At 39.9% G+C, this 23,197-nt stretch overlaps 1 protein-coding gene across 3 annotated transcripts; it reads left to right on the plus strand.

Moving 5' to 3' along the window:
- The first annotated feature begins 1,537 nt into the window (after positions 1 to 1,537).
- Positions 1,538 to 22,772, plus strand: LOC137281743 (uncharacterized). 3 transcript variants are annotated; one of them, XM_067813329.1, is made up of 27 exons: positions 1,538 to 1,825; positions 4,310 to 4,406; positions 4,768 to 6,094; positions 6,658 to 6,696; positions 9,334 to 9,454; positions 9,858 to 10,632; positions 10,921 to 11,051; positions 11,428 to 11,474; positions 11,835 to 11,877; positions 11,972 to 12,054; positions 13,427 to 13,490; positions 13,991 to 14,082; positions 14,211 to 14,274; positions 14,466 to 14,518; positions 14,790 to 14,835; positions 15,168 to 15,271; positions 15,638 to 15,719; positions 15,965 to 16,014; positions 16,162 to 16,204; positions 16,824 to 16,909; positions 17,181 to 17,247; positions 18,044 to 18,105; positions 18,459 to 18,507; positions 18,883 to 18,992; positions 19,598 to 19,661; positions 20,002 to 20,064; positions 20,304 to 22,772. In XM_067813329.1, exons 4-27 carry the CDS (start codon positions 6,664 to 6,666, stop codon positions 20,984 to 20,986), a joined length of 3,015 nt encoding a protein of 1,004 aa, XP_067669430.1. In that variant the 5' UTR covers positions 1,538 to 1,825; positions 4,310 to 4,406; positions 4,768 to 6,094; positions 6,658 to 6,663; the 3' UTR covers positions 20,987 to 22,772. The 3 variants fall into 3 exon arrangements, with proteins under 3 accessions (XP_067669430.1, XP_067669432.1, XP_067669431.1); XM_067813331.1 differs by having other exon boundaries at positions 15,968 to 16,014; XM_067813330.1 differs by lacking the exon at positions 1,538 to 1,825 and having other exon boundaries at positions 3,940 to 4,406.
- The last annotated feature ends 425 nt before the right edge of the window (positions 22,773 to 23,197 follow it).

Here is a 23,197-nt window from a genome sequence, read left to right on the forward strand (position 1 = left end):
ACATCATCAATATTACTGAGCATTTATACCCTAAATGTAAGCTTTTTAGTTTGGCAGTCTATCCTCTCCTTATCAGAGTAACAATTAAATAAGTAAGGAAAATACGCAGATTCTCTACGTCACTAAGCAATGTAAGTAATCACACATGTTTGGGTGCTAAAGCTAGGTACAGAGAAGGAATGTTGATTTAGTTGGTTGGTTGGTTAACACAAAACAAAACAAAAATTCCAGCCATTTGGTTTAGGTTTGTAAATAATTTAAACTGCGTAAGACAACCCAGTCAGAGCATCGATCTATGCAGTTTGGATACGATGACATGTGTCAACCAAGTCCGCGAGCCTGACCCCACTGCTCTGAGTGTAAGCCAAATTCAGTTCAGCAATTCATTAGACTGGCTGACCGGGCATGCATGATGCACCAGTGCATGTCACAACTGTATATCTGGAGGGTATAGCTCAACCATCCTAAGACATGTATGTACACCACCCTAACATACGTCCTCTCAGATCAGTTGTAACACAAAGCTGACACAGTTCAGGAAACGTTTTAAGAGGCATATATTTAGAAACTATATTTACATAATGTTTGAAAAATGCGGCAGTGTTTTATCTGTGTTTTATCAGTGCTGCATCGGTGTTGTGTCGTATTGGTGTTGTGATAGTGTTGTATTGGTGTTGTGATAGTCTTGAACTGCTGTTGTACTCGTGCTGTACTAGTGTTGTGACGGTGTTGTACTGGTGTTGTGATGGTGTTGTATGCCTTTGTATTGTTGTTATAACAGTGTAGTACTGGTTTTAATGATGGTGTTGTACTGATGTTGTGATGGTGTTGTACTGGTGTTGGGTGATGTTGTACTGTTGTTGTACTGATGTTGTGATGGTGTTGTACTGGTGTTGGGTGATGTTGTACTGTTGTCGTACTGGTGTTGTGATAATGTTGTACTGGTGTTTACAGTCTTGGACGGTTCATATGTTATACATATGTTGTAAAGGGGTTGTACTGGTGTTGTGTCGCTGTTCGGATGGTGTTCTACTGGTGTTGGATGATGTTGTACTGTTGTTGTCCTGGTTTTGTGATGATGTTGTTCTGGTGTCGTGATGGTGTTCTACTGGTGTTGTTCTCGTGCTGTACTAGTGTTATGATGGTGCTGTACTGGTCTTGTCATGATGTACTGGTGTGTGTTGGTGTTGTACGTGAACTGTACTGATGTTGTGACGGTGTTGTGCTGGTGTTGTACAGTGTTGGAAGGTACAAATGTTATCCTGATGTTGTAAAGACGTTGTACTGGTGTTCATGTTGTGATGGTGTTCTACTGATGTTGTGACGGCGTGGTAGTGGTGTTGCGATGGTGCTCTACTGGTGTTGTACTGATGGTGTAACGGTGTGGTAGTGGTGTTGTGATAGTGCTGTACTGCTGTTGTACTGGTATTATGATGGTGTTGTACTGGTGTTGTGACTGTGTAGTACGTGTGTTATGATGATGTTACCCTCGTGTTGCCAGTTTGCTGAATGAAATGAATATGTTCGATGTCTTCTCAGAAAGGTACTGCCTGTTTGCGATCGTCACTGACAGCTGGTGCTGTCATACGGTGTTATTCAATATCTTAACACAACAGAGGGCGCTCATCTGTGACTCATTGTTAGGGTTAAACAGACTGTTGTGAATGTCCTTCACCTTGCCTATGTATGCACTTAGTCTCGTCATAACTAGGAATGGGATTACCATGGGAAATGAAAGGACATCTTTCCTGTATGCCGTCGTAGTGTGATAAACGTTTTGATGCATTTTGTATTTAACAAGGGACAGCGCATTCCCAGGACTTCGGTAAGTATAGTTTATCAATGTAAGAACGCAGGAACGCAGGTTCCCAAACTGTTTACTAGTTGTTTGTCCCATGTAATCGAAACCAATCATTGTGGCCTTCAAAAAGTACGTATTGCGTGTTATATGAAACCTGCACCAGCTTGCATGTATTGCCTGTTATCTGGAATCTGCACCGAACACCACACTGCACCACGCGTTGTAAATACTAAAGAAGTAGTAAATCCATACCATGCACTGTTATGTTACCTTCCAACGCCTAAATGCCCATCAATAATCGACATGTACGGTGGTATAAATCAGTGATAGACTAGGACTTTAACTGCCCTTTCCAGACAGTTAAGTATATATGTTTGTTTTTATTTCATTCATACATTTACAGATGTAGGACTTCCATAGTCACGATGTGGCTGAAATACTGCCGAATTTCTGCTCCAGATTTTAACTCACTCACATGGATTGTGACTTCCACCTAAATGTCTGTTATCTGGAATCTACACCAGGCGCTGTGTCCTCCAAATATATACTAATGTCTGTTGTCTGGAATCTTCAACAACTGCTGTGACCTCCAAGTATCAAAACGGAGTCGTGTGTCACTCTTCGATATGTTCGTAGGCAGAACATACTGGATTTTTCTTGAAAACGGAAAGTCTTTGTTTTAGTGATACAGTGATGGGTGGTATGATTTCACTCTGTATCATTACATTAAACAGACGAGGCGGCCTCACTGGGAAAGAATGTCCACGACATACTGATACGTCCTCTATACAGTCCAAGTGGGTATACTGGCAGTTGAAAGAGAGATGCTTCAGAAACTATAACTTACCTGTGCAGTAATCATGGCATGGTATTATTCACTCAACCAGTTATACCACACTACATGTAGTTATAACCCATGATTATATTTTGTGATCACTATATATAGTCACTATATATATGTATACTTTACAAATATAAAAAAGCCCTGATAATTAAAACAAATACCTGCACCGTGATATCAAGAAGGATACATTTAATGCAAGAGAAAGGATTTCCATCAATCACTTTCGACTATCAGTCATTATTTTAACTCTACGCCCTAACAGATTCCTCACGGAAATCATAGAATTCTGATCTGCTCATCAAGGATGTATATAATTATTTAATGATCTTCTCTAAAATGAATCTTTTTTCTGAACGCCTTTGTCCTTGTGTATTCACTTTCGCTGAAAGAGGAAATGACGGATGTGAGTTGTCATTGTCCTTTGTATTAATTCGCAGTGATGACTATTTGTCTCGTCATGTGATACAGCCGTGAAGCACACACGCACACGGAAGGAAATGGCCTGTGCCAAATGTGCACTATACATTATGAACACGCTCATGTTGTACTTATGAGTGAGTGAGTGAGTGAGTTTACGTGAGTTGAGTGAGTGAGTGAGTATCTACCTTTCCATCAGCAATATTTGAGCCTTTTTGACACTTAAAAATTAAAATAACGTTGAATACATTTTGACTTAATAGAACATCACAGTCAATAAGGTAAAATCAGCAATATTTGAGCCTATTTGACACTTAAAAATTAAAATAACGTTGAATACATTTTGACTTAATAGAACATCACAGTCAATAAGGTAAAATTAGTATGTTGTCATCAAATGATATCATTAACAAGAATAAGACATAAAACATGGGCTGTATATTGCCGACAACGGAAGGTAGATCACCATATTGAGGACCAGGGGGCTTACAGTACTTTTGTTACCTGCATGGACCCAAGACGGATTTTCATCATTCCCTCAGCCGTTGAAGATTCTATTCAAGTTTAGCCAAATACTAAAATAACATAAAAGCTTCTACGATAAAAAAAAGCCGTAGTTTGACAAATATACTCAATGTAACACCGTCGCACAATGACCGCTTAAAACTGACAACTCATAAAGCATAACCATTTGTGGATTATATTTTTATTTTTATTTTATTTTTACACCTACTTTGGTGTCCTACTTGTTTCGCAATCAGAGAATGGTATTAGAACGGGCTTCACAGACTTGTTGAATGCTGCATGAGAATCAGAACATGAAGCTTCAGTAAAGCTTTCAAAAGGTTTTGTGGAAACATGTGGAAACATTTCCCAATTTTGTTGCATCAGTGACAAACGGTATGTCAATTTTTTAACTTAAATCACACCTTCCCAAATTATTTCAGGTAACTAATTCACTTGGCATAATAATGTTTATGACAAGTGAATCAAATCGTCACGTGATCAAAACCAGTGAAGGAAATAGCCTGAGCATGTACATATGACGATGGATGGGTGTGGGTTGAGTGTTAAGTATTGCATGTACTTGTGTCCGATGTTGTCTGTCATTATGACATATATGTGTTTACAATACGAAAATAAAGTCACGGAAAGAGTTTAGTGTCTCATTACATGATGCTTACAGTCTCGGTACACGTCATCACCATGATCAAATGTCCAGCTGTTTTCAATGGGAACTGTTCCAGATGAGATGATACTATGTGATTACTGTGGCGATGATATCTCACCAACGACTAGTGGTCGTGAACACTCAGATAAGATATTCCATCAAGATTGTTTCAAGTAAGTATTCTACTTCAAACTTTTCCCTGAGCACTGGTTTTCTTTTCAGATATTATACCATAACAATTTTTAATTAGAAAATCGCATTGTACCAAAAGGAAATCATCGCATATCTGGTGACAAGGGATATTACATTGCCGTAGGACCATAGGATTTCGCCAACTATTTGTGCTGTCTAGAGATACTTTACAAAGACTGGTTCCTTGTGGTCTTACCATATGGCTATCTCTACTAGTTTGTTCATTACGCCTATTTGTTTCTGTTTCTGCAGACAAGCAAAAGTAGCCATTCTTTTAAATTTTCCTATTTCAAATCCACGAAAAAATGAACAAATATTCTCTCATATTATTTTGTATTTCAGTCACCATATTCCCAGAGGAGAACGTGCTCTTGCTCTCTTCAGAAAGGATTCGTCGCAATCTAATGTATTTCTGACGGCAATACACATCTGCTATTTGAACGGACTGAAAGGTGAAAACGCCGAGCAGAGGAAACAGAAAAGGGTTAAGAGAGACAGCAAAGTAAAAGAGTTATTGAAAGAAGTGACAGCACTCCGCAATTCAACCTCTGGTCAGATCTTGATACATCTTGTAGGTCGTGACCATCAGGATACCTTCTCCGGTGCTTTTGACGAATTCGTTGATGAAAAGCTTTTGGGTTTAATCCACGATGGAAGTCTTTTCACTGATGTTTACACGAAACAACCCATGTGTGCATATGGCAAAGTCCTGCAGCAACAGAAACTCGAGAAAGAAGAGGAGCTTCGCGCGCTGAGACAAAGCCAGAGGGAAGACATTGATCAGCTAGATACCTTGATAGAACAAACCAAGCTAGAGCTGGAAGCCATAGAACAGGAGTTACAACAGGATGAGGTGGTACAGTTTCTGAGCTTTACTGATATTATAGTTCTTTCTGTAGAAGGGGGAGACTATCTTACAACAACCGACTTCAAGACCAAGATAGCCTTGGACGATCGAATCATCAACCCCTCGGATCACACTGTACTTACTTGCCTGAGTAAGAAGAAGCAGTTTCATGAAGTGTTCCATCGTCCAGAAGTGAATTGGGATATACAAAATCTACAAGAGAGCAGGTCAATTCAGTTCAAAGGATACTACCCCAAACCAAACAGCAGTGATCGAGATATTTTAGATTTCATGTTCAATGAGCACAAGCTTCTGGAATACGCAAGCGCATTTACGAAAAACGACAGAGGTGGATCGTATTTCGTTGGAGTTGCAGAGAGTGATGTGTACTTTGCAAGCAACTTTTACAGGTCAAAGGTTTATAGAAAGCAACCAGTGGCAGTGATAAGTTGTGAACAACTTGTAGTTGACATTAAGAAAACATTTGAAGAAACAATATTGGTTTGTGACTATAATGGGAATAAAAGACCTGATCTGGATTTAGTGAAGGTTGAATTTCTTCACTCACACACGCGCAGCGGAGCAGACGGTGCACCAAACACACCAGGTGGACATTTTGTAATCCATGTACACATCAAACCAGTGAGTGGAATAGTTTTCTATGACAGTCAAGGACCACTGGCCTATAGAATAGTCAACAACGCAGTCACAACATACACTGTGAAGGAGTGGTTCCGGGCAATCAGTGTGTCATCCAACACTTTAGCCCCATAACAGTATTGCAGAGGACATAAGATCATATTCATCACCGTTCCACCAGAAGTAAGTATACACATATATATTTGCAGCATAACGTTCACATCTCTCCTCTGTCATGCAATATGGTTTTTCAAAATTGAAACAACAATATGGGCCATACAACTCGAATTACAACGTATAAAATACAATATATGCTATACAGTATACAGCGTAAATAATGACAATGACATATCATCATTTTCCTTTACTGTATTTGATATGTGAGTGCTAACCTACAATATGTGATGGCGGTAGCCAGCCGTGGCTGTGTGGTTTAGATCGCTGACTTTTCTTGTTGGCGATTTGCTGCCTGACTCTCTCTGCTAGTACAGTTACCTTTACTGAAGTAGTGTAATTCCAGATTTAACATATTTTACACTTCGAAATACGTTCCAAATAGTATTGTTTATTCACATGAGTGCTAACAGCTGAAGTGAGTTAGGACTGACGGTCACAATGTTTCGGTCATATCGTGACTAAAACAAATGTCACTCACTAGGCTAACATTGAAAAATCACTCTTCTGTCATACAATAGGATCATACATGCATGACGTATTTAGCCTACAAAACGAGCGTCTTGTTTCAGATTGACATGTCCACTAGACAGACAATGGCGAAACTTGAGGTATATTTTTTAATCATTAGCTTTTCAACATTTGCTGAAATCAAAATATTTCAATCGAAATGTAGGTGCAGCTGATGCATGTACAGACACAGGTTAGACTGACGTGTAAACTGGCATACAAAAGAAAGTACACACAATTTGTTGGTGAATTATTTCCAAAATGCAGTGTATGCGAAAGGTTACCATAGTTACGAATAGGTCCATTGTAAATGCAGTCAGGGGACTGTAAGTCGTTTCAGTACAAGACGTTACCGTTGTACACGCGACACTATGCAGGATGGGGTAGTTGCCAATAGATCCACTGTAAATACAGGGAAACACAGTCGAACGTGACTGTGTCGAGTTTGCGCTGTTTCGAATTGAAGGCTGGGTGCCCCAATATTGTTTCCTTATTTATAAGAGACGGTGAAATAGCCTTGTGGTTAAAGCGCTCGCTCGTCACGCCGATGGGTTCATTGTGTGAGGCCCATTTCTGGTCGCCGTGATATTGCTAAGCGGCGTAAATTTTAACTCACACACTCACTTATTATTCCCATCGGTTGTAACGAACCTTGGATATTATGAGTTCGGTATTTTGAACTTCGACACAGCGGGGTTCAGCTGCATCATAAAGCTAGACATAAGATACACATGATAACCAGGGATAATGATATCATCGATTCCTACGCTCCATGTATATTCAGACTGATATGTCGATTGTGTAACTGTAAGTGATCAACCATATTCACTCCACTGTTCCAATTACATATGTACATGTGTTAGTGTTGATTACATAACTGTAACAGATTTCACCAGAATGATTCAAACGCTCTAGATGTATTCATATCTATACACCTGGAAATTAATCAAGCAACACCCCAATTTTTTCTATTGGAGCAACTTTGAAGTGTTCTGACAATCAAAATATGCCGGGTTGATATAGTTTGACACTTTTTTATTCAACAGACGATCTCTGACAAACAACTTAAAGGGAAAAAGTATCAAGACTTTGCTTTATTGCAACGAAATCCAAATTCTTAAAACTGTCTTAAATTCATGAAAAAATGGACACAATTTACTATTCATCCACAGACGTTTTTGTCAGGTGTATTAACACAAATGTCACATGGAAAGAAAGAACAGTCATCTGAGAGTCTGCACACCGACTTTCATCAATATCTAGTGTGTCCTCCCTGCGCACGCACCACCGATTCCAGACGCCTCCTCATTCCTTGGATGAGTCTCCGGATCTGATTCTGGGGGATCCTGTTCCACTCCTCATGCAGGGCAGCCGTCAATTCGTTGAGATTATGGACTGGTGGGTCTCTCTGCCTCACACGACGGCCAATAAAGTCCCACAAATGTTCAATGGGGTTGAGGTCAGGGCTCATGGCAGGCCATGGAATTCTGTCAATTGCATTTTGCCGCAAAAAATCATTTACAGCATGCGCCCTGTGAGGTCTAGCATTGTCGTCCATAAATATGGGTCTCGTTGCCAGAGGATGGTTCTCAAAATGAGGTACCACAGCCCTGTCAAGAACCTCCTGTTGGTAACGAACACCGTTAAGGTTGCCACGGATGGTAATGATATCCAACTTGCAGTTCATGGAAATGCACCCCCATACCATAACGGAACCTCCCCCAAAGGCCACAGTCTCCTGGATGTTCCGTGGAGCCATTGCTGTGTTCCTCTGCCTCCAGACCCGAGTACGACCGTCCACCATGTGCAGCAAGAACCGGCTCTCATCTGAGAAATGGACCTTCCTCCAAGAGGCAATGTTCCAGTGCAAACGGTCATTACACCAGGCCAGTCGGGCTGCCTTATGGGCTGGAGACAGTCTGGGTCGCTTGATTGGCCTCCTTGCCCGGTATCCTGCAGCTTTCAGACGATTCCGAACAGTCCTGTTCGAGATGGGTCTCCCTGGAAGCCACTCCTGTCTCAACCGAGAGCTCGAGTCGAAGGACCTGCGCCGTACAAGTCTCAGTAAAGCTCTGTCCTCCCGGACTGTGGTCTTCCTGGGTCTTCCTGGTCTAGGCAGGTCTTTAACTTCATTAGTGGCCCGGTATTTTTTCAAAAGTTTTGAAATTATGGAATGATGTCGTCCGATTTGAGTCCCGATTTGTCTTAGAGACATACCAGCATTCCTCATGCCGATTATTTGCCAACGAGTGGCCTCTGATAATTTCCTACGTGCCATGACATTGAAATGAATGAAAAACCGAATGCAATCGACAACCTGCGCTTGTAAACACCCCAGGGAAAAAGTGCATTTTTCGAAAGTTGAGGTTAAAGCAATGCACGTGCGCTGTGCAAGCTTCACGCGCGTCATATCAACCCATGAAAAGCTCATGCTGTATGTCAATACATCAAAATTGAATAATCAATCATCAAAATTACTTCGTTAAACTTTGTTAAGTTTTTATGTGTCTTTGAATTTGGTGTTGCTTAATTAATTTCCATATGTATATATGCTAGTGTTGATTACATAACTGTAACAGATTTCACCAGATTGATTCAAACACTCCAGATGTATTCATGTTTATATGCTAGTGTTGATTACATAACTGCAACATATTTCACCATGTTGATTCAAACACACCATATTTATGTGTTTAGTGTTGATTCGTATGAATGACACATATACCGCCTTATTTCAGGGAAGAGTGAACCCAGAGGAGGAAAACGAATTCCATTTGAAAACTAAAGATTTTCTTCGCCCTTCATTGAAGCAAATAGGAAACAGCATCGCTGAAATCAAAGGCTACTTTCAGGAGCAAGGTAAACAATCCCTTTTTATGCATAATGATCAACTTCTGATTGTACATATTCTGTCTCGAATATACTGTAAGGCTGCCTGTTATCATTTTCACCAATCTTACACCAGATTTCCAAAAAATATTTGAAACGGAAGCTATTACAAGATGGATGCTTAACGTCTTCCTGGGCTCCCAGGAGTGTAACAAAAAGATTACAAGTTGTACATGTTGCCTGTATCATTATCACTTTTAATTAACAATTCGTTCACAGGAATATCTGTGAATGCCTTTAAACATGCTTCTGAATGCATGTCCATGGAATTTGAGGTACATTTTCATTTGACCAAAACACAATGCCCTCCAATTCAAATGATGTTTTCATCAGAACCTATCGTTATATATTACACATACGCCTCATTTTGCAGGTGTCATAAGAATCGTTCCATCACGACTGCACGAAGATCTGCAAGAAATCAGTGATGATTTGATGTCACGAATTAGAGCGGATGGATCTCTGTTCAAAGAAAACATAGTGAAAGGTGCAAGTTCTGAGATATGTGAAAACACGACTGGGCTTGTGCTGATGACAACTTCGTTTGGAGCAACATGCAACCTGCCGACATTGCCACAAACACTGCAACATCTATGTGATATTTTCTTGGCAATACCTCAGCAACCACCCATGTTGCTCACAGTCATTGATGCTTTTCCTGAGACAAAGAATGTAAAGGATTACAATGCACATTTGGCCAGAGAATTGACAACTAAATTGCGGTTGTTTACCAGTGAGAGTGTTAACCTTGTACGTGGGATTATCAGTAGAAACGATCTAAAAGACAGAAGACTGTTCCATACCAGATTGCGATTGCATGCATCGTTGTCTTCAATATTCCCGCCAAAGTCATCATTCTCCATGAATCTAATGAAGTATGATCAAGTCATGACAGCCCTTTGGGCGGTTGTTGCTGAAACAAACTCCGTTGTTAAAGAAAAAGGTGATGTTAATCACACGGATATACGGTTTCTCACTAAAGAACAGTGTGTCGTCTGGGTGGAGAACATGAACTCTAAAGATGTTCAGGTGAGATGTGAACCCGGAAGTGGAGCCACGACTCTGATGCTGGAGGTGGCCAGGAGACTGAGCAGGCTGGGGGAAACTCTCCTGGTTTGTAGGTCAAGGAAGGAGACAGACAGACTCAGGTAAATTACTCTGTACGTTTGTAAACATGTTGAAAGCAATAACTGAGATTAAGGAGTAAATGTTTGACAACTGCAGTCATTCTGAGCTAAAACATTGTGTGTTTTAATACCTGTGTTTCTTACCTGGAGGATGAATCCGTTTCTTGGGTTTGTTATTGGCCGATTTCATTTATGATGTATGTACCCATAAAAACTTCATACGATGATCCATTCTGAGATAAAACAGAATGCGTTTGAATGCCTTTGCTATTTTTCCATCTGGAAATGTATGTGCTGATATATTTCCAGGCCTGTGTACCCATCCATGCTATCACTCGACGAAGTTTGGAATCGTGATCTGTCCAAGTTTGAGAATCTAGTACACAACACTCATGCAGTACTACATGGAACAAATGGCCGTCACTGGCAGTTTGTGAGAGGCGAGTGTCAGTCTAGAAAAACACTCAACCACATTGTATTCTCTCATTCAAAGCCTAGTGGTTAAAGTGTCCCGATGAAGAGCGATACCCCACATGGGTGCAATGTGTGAAGCTCATTTTTGGTGTTCCCAGTCATGATATTGCTGTATTGGTGGAGTATTGCTACAAGAGTAGTAAAACCATCTTTACTTACTACCATTTTCATTCAAACCTCAAATGTACGACATTAGCTGTAGGATTGTGTAATGAATGAGGGTAGTGTTAGATGTGACAGTAAATGATGACGATTTCTTTGTTTGATTTTCTACGGGGCTTACAGCTCCTCAGATGTCCGCGTTTTATCATTAGCATTTAAATGTAACAGATGTATTTCCAGAGACAAGCACGGCAGACCTGAGGAAAAGCGTCACGGCTGCTGAAAGGGTAAATTCAACCATTGTTCATGATGAAACTTGACCGTGAACATCCGGGTTACATTTGGTCTTAAGCAACCTGTGTTTGTCGTAAAATGTGACCTACTGTTGTGGTTGACACATATCAGCGTATCCCCGTTGTGTAGATCGCTACTCGTGATGTTGATCACTGGATTGCCTGGTCTGGTTTATTTGCAGATGGCAGGCATTCAGATTACCTTCAGAAATGAGACAAGGTAAAGGGCATATATTTAGGTTAAACCCAAGTAAAAGAAAGGAAAGTAAACCCCCAGAAGAAATCCACAGAGGCATTAAAATCTCCTTGACATTGTGGTTAGAGTCGGCATTAAACCCGTTTCATATGTTTCAGGTTGTAAGTGCAATGGACAATCAACTGAAGGCCATGAAATGTGGTATGTCTTTCTTTGATGCTTCAGTCAACCATCCTTTATCATGAATGCACGACTGTTTTCGACCTCGATATCTAATTTCCTGTTTTATTCACAGAAAACTGGAAACAGAGGATGAACTACTTGCAGTCGGAAATGGATGTACTCAAGTTATTTCGTCAACTAGCTGGGTCTCATGCTGTAAGTTGTGTTCTGATGTAGAATGTGGTCTGTAAATGTGCTGTGATGCTGCAAGTTGTGTTCTCATGTTGTAAGTTGTGTTCTCAAGCGGTATGCTGTGTTCTCATGCTGTAAGTTGTGTTGTCATGCTCTAGTTTGAGAAGAGAGTAAGGAGAGGTTGTAAAATTTAACTCATTCTGGTCCTTGGGGCCTTTATCGGTCTCTTCAACCAATAATGTGGATATTTCATTGGTTAACATTAAAAACAATCACTTCCCGCTCAAGGGATTGTACCAGTCCTGCTGGGGAGCTGTGCAGGAAGCAGAAGTATTGTAAGTCCCTGGTATAGTGGACTCACCTTAGTTGCTCGCGATCTCTAGCCAACATCTGAACTGTGTTTGTCAATAAATAGATTTTTTAATGTTTTCAAGCTACGTTTGATTGTGCACTGGTCTGGTTTCTGGTAAGAAACAGTCCACAGATCGGCTGACAGTGATGCTGACAGTTAATGCAACCGGAAATGATAAGTTGAAACCACTTGTTATTCACAAATTCAATCGGCCAAGCTGTTTTGGTAGAACATTTTACCCCACATCTGTTTGCCACTGGTACGTAAACAAACGAGCGTGGATGACCTCCTTAATTTTCCGTGATTGGCTGGTGAACTTTGACCGACAAATGCGAATACAAAGATGTCACGTGATTCTGCTGTTAGATAATGCTCCCTCCCATGCTATTTGTCAGTTAACTAATGTTACGTGTCACTTTTTGCCGCCCAATGCAACGTCACACATTCAGCCACTCATGCGAGGATAATAAAAAAATACAAACTGCTGTACAGGAAAAAGCAAATGAAGCTTTATTTAGAAAATACACACAATGAAACTCAACAAGCCCTGGACGTAAAGCGAGCCCTCCTCTTTATCAGAAGTGCATGGAACGATGTCAAACAAGAGACCATCATTAACTGCTAGCGCCACACGCAAATTCTGCCATCAGCTGAACCGTTGACCACAGATGTTGCCGTCGATATAGAGGAGACAAGTGAAGAAATTTCAACAGCTGTGAATATGGTGTATGGGCTAAGCACGTCAACGGAACATTTCATTAATGCAGACAGCGATCTACCATGCGAGAAATCACTATCGGACGAAGCGATCATCGACATGGTGAGGATGACCGAAGCAGGAGAAACCAGTGAAATCGAGGACGACAGTGAGGAACCCACCATTCCAAAGCCTTCTGCTGTCAAAACATCCTTGAACGAGCTTGCAAGTTTTGTTGAACATCATCTGGATGCGTTGACCGTGATCCATCGTAATGCGATTGAAAGCATGCACCAAATTCTCGAAGTATACATCAACTACGCATTAACTAATCCTTCTCTTTGCAGCTCAACTCTATGAGTCACAAAACGGACATTCTCGGAAAATGTTTAAACGATGACATATCACTCTGTAAGTATGACGTAAATAAATATACTAACGTCATGTTGATGCACGATGCATAACCGGGTTAGAACTGACCTTGAACGACCCATGCTTGTCATAAGGTGCCATTAACGGGATCGGGTGGTCAGGCTAGCTGTCTTTTTTGACATGTGTCATCGTAACCCCATTACGTAGATCGATGCTCATGTTGTTGATCACTTTTTTGTCTGGTCCAAAGTTGGATTTAGTACGGACTGCCAACATGTAGGTGGAATGTTTCTGATAGTGGCGCTAAACAACAAACATACAAAGCACAATCAAAATCAGTCAAAACTCTTATCCAAACTAAACTCACTCACCTACATGTATTAACTCACTCAAAGTAACTATCAATTGATAAATTAATAGACATGTAAAAACAACAATACTGTTCTTTTCTTGTAAAACCGATAACGTTTCTGAAAACTGACTTTCAGCTGCCGAAAATGTCAAAATCACTTTGCTCATTGGTTATAATACATTTTCAGCATCCCAGCAATCTGGTGTGGTGGAAGCTCACATGAGGAACTTTATGGAAAGAATAGAAGACCGGAAGGACCCTTTTCCCATTGTAGCAACGGTACGAAATTAAATTAAAGATACACTGTACATACCTATGATCAATATTCACTTTTATTTGATATATTTTGAAAATAGAATGTTGAATGTACTCATAAAATACCTTTTCCAGTTCATTATTTTTTGTAGTTTATCAAGGAAAGGAAGGCTGAGCTGATGTATCTGAGAGCTAAAATGACCTTCTTGGAGAAAGGTATGTAACTACTGGTGTTGCTATCTTCGTCACTATGAACTCTTTTCAATGGCAATTAATGCCCAGAATGTACGGTGATTTGTGAAATTATGAGTGTTTCATATACTGTACAGAAAGATGAAAGTTCTATTTTATAATGTTTGAACTCAAACAATGATCATGAGTATCGTCATGCATTCTTTCTTTTTTAGCTACCAAGGGTTCTGAGGACAAAAAACATAAGAACAAGCTGGGCACGCTGCAGGTACGTTCAGATTAAGGAACAAAATCTTATGTCGACTTCCTTATTATGATGAATATATTCCCATTATTGCTCATAACAAAAGAGTTGACACCCATAAAACTCTTTTCCTTGTTTGTATGACATCTAAATGCCGTTTACCATAGAGTTGAGTGTGCCGCAAAACTAAATGGACGATTATTGTCGTGCGATTATAAAAAGGCACTGTCTCTAATATCAACGTGATGTTCTTAAAAGCAATTATCAATTACTCCTATTCAATATTCTATTACAGGAGGGACAAAACAATTCCGAACAGTTGTGTCTGAAGCCCGGGAAAGGTTTGTAATCATCACTGACGTAACCATAATGTCATTTCAGTTGGTCGTTGTTTAATTCTGAAAAATATGTTTGCCGTTAATCCACCTGTAAAAATGTTGTCAAATGTAACTGTAAATGCCTGGGATTACACTCAATACTCGCAGTGAATCTCAGTAAAATACAGTAAACTGATCGCTTCGTTCTAAGAGTGAGGTTCGAATTCCTTATGAGAATGAAGCCAAACGAACTAGAACTTGTAAGTTATACAGTGTGTGTGTGTGTGTGTGTGTTTGTGTGTGTTTGTTTGTTTATGTGTGTGTGTGTGTAGTTAATGTCAGTGTTCATCCTCCAGCTGCCACGAGAGAGAAACAAAAACAGAGGCCTAAGAGGAAACATTCCCGGAAGCAGAGACACAAACGCAGTTCCATAGAAGACGATGAAGATTGTGGAGCTAGAGTAAGGTTAAATTTTAGCATCGTTCAACATGCTTTCCTCCTTTGCAAGAGATCTTGATCTCTCAGGATGATACTATGTGAAAATATGTGTGCAAGAGATAAAAAATATATCCATAGCCATTAATGGTTAGGTGAGGTGAAATAGGGAGTAACGTCTTACTGAAGAATGCGTACATGTGTGTGTATGTATGGTTGCTTGTTCTACCAAGACTAAGGTGATTGTATAGTGCTGGCTCACTGAAATAACATGCTGCAGTTAAGCATGAATACCCCTCTCTGACACATTACACTCACTACAACCCGACCACTCCTTGGTTTGCACATTAATGCCGACTGGGTACAATCCATCCACATGTTTTCATTTCAGAACATATCCAAACTGCATCCCGCGGCAGTTCCTGAAACTCAGACTCAGACACCCCACCCAAGATCTGAAGAAACACAGCGGCGTAAGTATAACAGTGCTTTGGGCAATGAGGAAATAGGGATTCTTCGCAGTTTCTACTGCCACTCACACAGATCATGTTCAAGACATCTACTATCCACTAATATTTTTCCTAACTTCCCTGGCGAGCCCAGCTATATGTATGTAACTAATGATTATTCAATGGCTCGTTGAAATGTTGCGTGTTCATCAAAAGGAAATGTGACCATTATATGTGTACCCTGATAGATTTGCACGTTTCCCTTTCAGCAGTTGAAGGAAGTGAGAAACTCCAAGAAAGATTGGAAACGCTTGAGAAGGTACCACTCCACATTTATATGATTTTGCACTGCATTTATTGCAAGACACATACAGATTCAATGTTCAACAGAACTGTTAATAGAACACAATAAAAACCCTTCACGTCTTTGTATTGTTTTTGTTATAAGTGATTTGTTCTGTTACAGGCAAGAGATGAAAAAACACGGCAGCTGATTTCTCTTCTCACTGGTAAGTAAACTGCCTGATATTCAGCTGATTGAAGAACCCATACAACGTACCCCGATGTAGTCGTACAGCTTACGTCAATTATACGTCCACAGGTGCATTTCTTTACACTGACATGTACCGTAACCAACTATAGAAAACATAAAAGTGCCCAGGTTTAAGTGAAGATGATACTTGTTATAAAATGGACGTAATTCCGTTCGTTCGACACTAGTCATCGGCCAAGTGCAAAGGCTGGGCGCAATGTTGATAACCATTTGCTTGCATTCCAACATACAGGAAAATACAATGGCCTACACATTCTTTAGTTCGGATAGCACTTTCTCGCTAAAGTATATGACCTGTGTAATCTTTGGGGTTTGAGTTACGCTCGGGATTCGATCCCACGTTCTCAGAGTAATGGATCTAATCGCCACCACCCTGAGTCAGCCATCTAACCCACTCAGCCACCATGTCCTCCTTATAAATGATAGTCAGATAACTGGTAGTTTAGATCGCGCACTCTGACCAGTGACCTCTCTTTGACCCCCTGTTTGAACATTCAAAGGCTGATTTCCCAAACGCCCCATATCAACTTGTATTTTCAAAGATAAATTGTTCACTAGTAGTTATTGTTTCCTAGTTGAGTGGCAAAACACGTTGAACTACTTGAGGAGACATACAACCACACTCTCCTGGTTTGGTGAGGATATGAGAGGATTCGAGTTTGTGAGTATTGACATTTTCATTGCTAATGCACATAACAAATCTGTATGATGACAATGAGAGAATTAATCTCAATGTAAAACATTATGACGAGCACGGCAGTCATAGCAAATGAAAGTAGTAGGTGCAATAACAAGCAAAGAAATATTTGATAACTTGTAAACATCAACTGGTGTTATATATTGTTGCTAGCGTCAGAGATGAAAGAAAATTACTTGAAGTAACTCTATACATCAAATAAATATGCTTATATATGAGTCCTCGTTTCCTTCAGGATCAAAGAGAGCGATACGACTCTTTTGTGTTCGAAACACATTCTCGCCAGGAAAGTCTTTGTGAAGGTAATACTAGAGGGTAGTAAGACTGTGAGCGACCATCTATGCAAAGTTTTATCTCGCATCGTGCTCAGTTTTACACACCCGTCTGTCTGTTTCTCCAATAACAAAGCTTGACAAAAGAAATCTCAGAGATTATTGTATCGTGTTCCCAAAACGGAATGATGCACTACGGTTGCTCTTGTGTAGTCTTCTGCAAACGTAGACATTAATCATGTGTGTTGTGCTTTAATCTTGTAAATGAATGTTGTGTAACGGTCGTCACCGTTCTAAGTTTTTCTTGTCTTTTGTTCTTCAACCTTGATATAATGTCTTGTTCTTCAACCTTGATGTAGTGTCCTGTTCTTTAACCTTGGTATAATGTATTGTTTTTCAACCTTGATGTAGTGTCTTGTTCTCCAACCTTAATATAATAGCTTGTTCCAACCCTGATATATTTTCTTCTTGTTCTTCAGCCTTCATATATTGTCTTGTTCTACAAACTTAATATTGTCTTGTTCTTCAACCTTAAGATATTGTCTTGTTGTTCAAGCTTGATATATTGTCTTGTTCTTTATTTTTATACTTTCATCTTGCCGTTTGTTTTTCAACCTTATTAAGTCAATAGCGTTGTTCTAAAACAGTACACATCAAAGAGACGTGGCTTAGCCACAGATTATAACGTTTAAAACGCCCTTTGAAAAAAAGCAAATCAGTTTTGAGAAACAAATGGTTGGTTCTAAGTTCTGAGATTTCTAGTAGAAGATATGCCTTGTGCGAAAAAATAGAACAGACTGATATAGCACATGTTACTCCATTTCAGATCAGGGAGGTCACCAAACTGACACAATAAGAAACAACGGTGTTGATGTAGGCACAGAGGAGGTAGGATTTATAATATTTTGGCAAACTTTTTCCGACATACACTGAGACAACATTGATCATGCGATGTCGAAGACCTGGTTCATGGTGTATCATAATGTCCTGAAGGTGAGGGGCGTCGATTACATATATCACCAGCAATGGTGAATGACAGATGTACTTCAAGGAGTTGGAACTAGTGGAACGTGAAAACGTTCACTCATTAATTATTTGTGTCCTTACCTTACCGTGTATATCTGATCACATCGCTATCATCACTGTACATTGTCTTATAGATATATATAATATGTTAGCTTAGGGCCTCCTTTGAGGGCATATTGTATGTGTCATTCCAGTGTCTAGTACTTAACTTTCAGGTGGCTTCCTTTGCCATGGACTTGGACAGAACAAGATCACCTTCCATTTGTGAGTGTAGTATAAATAATTCATAATCTATGAAAACATCCTTGTCAAGGTTTATATGCATTGTAATTTGTCAATCCAGTTGTGATTAAATAACATATGTATGAACACCGATAAGCAGATGGTTGCAGCCATCACGGAGCTCAAAACAAACATAATTCTGATATTCTTAGCTACATCTTCATCAAAATGTCAAGGAAATTGTATGAAGTCCCATCTGGGCATTTTATGCAAATTTTGTCTCTTGCAATAGGTTGCCATGTCAAGTGACTGTTAATGACATGTTATTGCTACCTAACATAATTACTATCATCGTAATGATAATCATTGTTCCCTTCTTGCTGACCGTCCATCCTATTCTGCCATTTTCTCCTCCAGCTCATCCTATCAGGAAAACACGCTCCAAGCAAGAAAGCCTTGTCTATCAACTGAGAAATTTTCAGTTGGGAAGGCTAGGTGTTGTGCGCATTTATGAAAAACTCGGACAGGTAAGTTTAAATAGAACAAATACAGCGAAGAGTCTACTCCCAACTGTATGTTCACGAAGAAAACGTCACTCACTGCACTCACCCTGTATACAGAGATCGCTTTGCTAACATCTCCGTGTATAAGAGAAATCTTTTCTCCACTGTTCCATGTATACGAGGAAAACTATTCACACCAGTTCATGTACAGCATTATACACACGACGATTCCCTCTATACGAGGAAACCAATTCACACCTTGTACATGCACAGCATTATGTACACGACGGTTCCATGTACACAGAAAAGGAACACTTTGCTCACAAGTCAATATATATACGCAAGTCCACTATAAACACTCAAAGCATTTTAAAACACTTATTTTCACATTTCAATGTTATTTACAATTTAAAACGTGTTGTAGCTATACTGTTAACAACTCCACATTAACGAGGACATAAATCTACTTAAGTATCACAGAACACATCGACTGCAGTAAGACACTGATTCACAAGAGAATGTATCATCACCATGTATCATTTTGGGAATTTCCGATGAAACATATGCATTTGCTATATGTCACCGAATCTATGATATCACCGCACTTAATCAGGTATTTTTTTTATCAGATAGCCGCCGCGGATAAACATAGCATCACTGATCTGCAAGACAAAAGTGGACATTTGGAGAAAGGTGTGTTTATAATGAAATATAAATCATCATTATCAGCTGGTATGTGGCTACTGAGGTATATGATGAGCGAAGGAACCCACAATTACCCGAGTACCATTGAAGATGTAGTATGACGGTTCAGATCATATTATGCTAGCAAAGATGATTCAGTCATAACACAACATGTAAAACGAAAAATGAATATGAACATGCTGCTTCATTTCTGGAAATATGAGGGACAAGTAATATATTCTCGAATTTGAAATGTTGTCACTAAGAACTAAGCAATTGGAGTCTTGACAGCAGCATGTCGTTGTAACACTTACTAAATGTAGCCATAATATCATGAATGTTTTTTCAGCTTTTGGTTGTCCTCTTCACGTTGTGGGAGAACTGGATTCATCCCGATGTTATCCCGTTTCATGTAAGGGTGCCAAATAACACTATTCCATTCATGTATAAAAATGATGAAGTACGACGTTAAACTACAATATATCCACATTGTATGAAGAAATTACCTATGGTCTGAAACTATGTGAAATAGCATTAACTTATCCGGTACTTAATTGTATTGTTTATGTTGATACTTTACCACTGAGAAATGTGGAATCTGATACATACATTCAGTACAAAAATAGTATCACAAGACGTGTTTCGTTTCAGGCACTCCATTTTTACTTAACGCCAAAAGAGCCAATCAAAGACGGTGTCACGTGACTGTGGATGGGAAGTTAGTGAACTCACCACCAGCCAAAAAGGCCAAGGATGATACTGGATTGGAGGAGTATAGTGGCACCTGCAGCCATCTTCCTATTCTACTCCCTGAACATGTGACAGGTGACTGTGATAGTCGCCCGGTTCAATATTGGGAGACACATACAGATGTAGGTGTGGTCGGGGGGCAGGGATGGCCACCCATCCTAGAGATGGGACTCTCAGAGGCAGGACTGGTTGACAGCAGGACCTGGATTTGTAATCAGCCACGCTCCTGGTGCGTCACTGTATGGAGGTGCAAGAAGCACGGTGGAAAGATCTGTACACGTGCGTATCAGGAAGGGGATTGGGCAGAATGTGTGACTGACACCATGTCAGACATTCCTGGAACAAAGGCAACCCTCTGCTATGGCGTCGTTCTGGATTTGGAGAGAGGGAGGGTCGCCTTTATTGATCTGAACAGGGAGGTTGTTTTGGCCAGGTATGATGTTCGGTTTAAGGAGACTATTTTCCCAATGTTTGGTGTTTGGCGGAGATCAGAAGATTTCTCAGTGGAGATGAAGCTCATCAGTGGGGTGGCCATTACAATGACTGACACCAAAAGAACTCTTATTTGCCAAAGTCTTAAATAGTAGAGAAACTTTAATCACTCAGATGAACTGATTGGTTACTGAAAGCAATGTTAAATCTATACAAGTCACACCATGGGATGTGCAAATCTATATGAACTGATTTGTTAACACGTTTTCTGACACCCGGTGTCCAGGAGTTGTCCTGCCCTACTGGTACCAACCATCCCACGGATCAACGACATTGTCAGCTAACATTTTTTTCGGTAAAAACAGTAAAGTGAGAGCCACTTTGAACAATATTCCAATTATATTACGGCCTGTGCAGTTTGCGGGAAAAATGTTTGGTACAGTGGGAAACAGTTTGCGGGAAAAACGAGTCCCTGGCGTTTAGTACTTCCACCTGCTCGTTTGGTTGTCTGGAAGTTAAGAACACCCTCAAGCCTGAAATCAAGACATATAATCGGGGCAACACGGAATTCAAATCCACCCTGTCGAGGTTTCTGGAGTGTCCAAGACATGAGACCTCACAATGAATAACACTACCTTAGACCACTAGGTCATGGCCCCGAAAGGGAGCCGAACTATCTGCCATTTTCTTACCTTACACATAAATGTCGTTTGCTTATTAGCTAAGCCAATCAGTGTACTACGCATACGATCGAGTAACGTTTTCTATGTTACCCGCTGGAAATGCCAAACCGTTTGGTACTTCGCGTTGATAGAGTTTGGGCTGTTGTCTTACTCCGGTACTCCTTGTATCATCCAATACCCGTGCTTCAAACAATTCACAATTACCATTGAGGTGTAAGATAAGAGCGTTGTTCACTGATCCCCCTAGAACCCTCGGGTGATTTATCGTTTGCTATGACCTGTGCACAGTGAACAAGTTATAATGTCTTCTGTCTGTAATACATTTTCCTTGAGCTGCATATTGTGTCTACCAAATGAAGAAGTGTTGTCTGTAATGCACCACACAATGATGATGACAGATGTCTTGCTCTACTGAAAGACAAATGGTACAGGGTTAGTTATCATTGCCATTTATCGCTCGGCTTCGTTTCAAACATCTTTTGAAAGTGTTGTTTTTTGCCATGCAATCGTCTTTTTAGTTCAAGTCGACATACTCTTGAAATGGAGATTTGATATTGCTCTAACTGCTGCTAGTTGCATTTCTGTTATGTTGAATACAGTGTGAGTGAGTGAGTGAATGAGTTAAGATTGTTAGACAGACAGGCAGCATTTCAGTCATACAGTGGCAAGCTGTACATTCATGTCACATAAAGCAAGAATATAAATAGGAAAGGCAGTAAAAACAACTAGATTATCACAGACATAAAACTAGCATGTAAGCCTAACTATATGGACAATACAATATATGTATAGACATATAGATTATGTGTATATGTGTGTATGTATGTGTGTATGTATGTGTGTATGTATGTGTGTATGTATGTGTGTATGTGTGTGTATGTATGTGTATGTTTGTATGTGTATGTTTATGTGTGTATATATGTGCGTGTATGTGTTTGTATGTGTGTATATATGTATGTATGTGTGTGCGTGCGTGCGTGCGTGCGTGCGTGTGTGCGTGCGTGCGTGCGTGCGTGTGTGTGTGTGTGTAATAGGCTATACAGCAACTGTAGGTAGGTCACTACACAAAGCACTATGGGGACTTTGATTCCTTTGGCAGTTGTACTATTTACTATGTACGTGAGTGTCTCACTTTTTTAATACGAATAAGCTAGGGGAAACAAATAAAAGAACACGAAATAGATTGACTTCCAAGGTTACACCAACAGTACAATTCAAAACGTGACGAACACAAAAAAAGGAAATGAAAATAAAATACTTGTTTCCCACTGTACATGTTTAAGTAGTGCTTATTTCCATGCCTGTTTTCATACTGACTGCAAGTACTGTAATCGTGTATATGTTTAAGTAGTGCTTATTTCCATGCCTGTTTTCATACTGACTGCAAGTATCGTAGTCGTGTACATGTGGAAGTAGTGATTATTTCCGTGCCTGTATTCATACTGACTGCAACTATTGTGGTCGGCTACATATTTGAATAGAGCTTTTTTCCGTGCCTGTTTTCATACTGACTGCAACTATTGTGGTCGGCTACATATTTAAATAGAGCTTTTTTCCGTGCCTGTTTTCATACTGGTTTTCATACTGACTGCAAGTATTGTAATTGACAATTGAATACATTTGTTCAAATTTTGGTTGCTTAAAGATTCTCTAGATTGCATATAGGTTTGCTGAATAAAG

Source organism: Haliotis asinina, chromosome 4 (genome assembly GCF_037392515.1).
Source record: "Haliotis asinina isolate JCU_RB_2024 chromosome 4, JCU_Hal_asi_v2, whole genome shotgun sequence".
NCBI lineage: Eukaryota > Metazoa > Mollusca > Gastropoda > Lepetellida > Haliotidae > Haliotis > Haliotis asinina.

Coding starts and splice junctions, on each gene's coding strand:
- LOC137281743 (XM_067813329.1), top strand. CDS start 6,664: ATGTCCACTAGACAGACAATGGCGAAACTTGAG. Junction 12,055..13,426: donor AACTAGCTGGGTCTCATGCT/GTAAGTTGTGTT, acceptor TTCTCTTTGCAG/CTCAACTCTATGAGTCACAA. Junction 15,272..15,637: donor ATGAAGATTGTGGAGCTAGA/GTAAGGTTAAAT, acceptor TTTTCATTTCAG/AACATATCCAAACTGCATCC.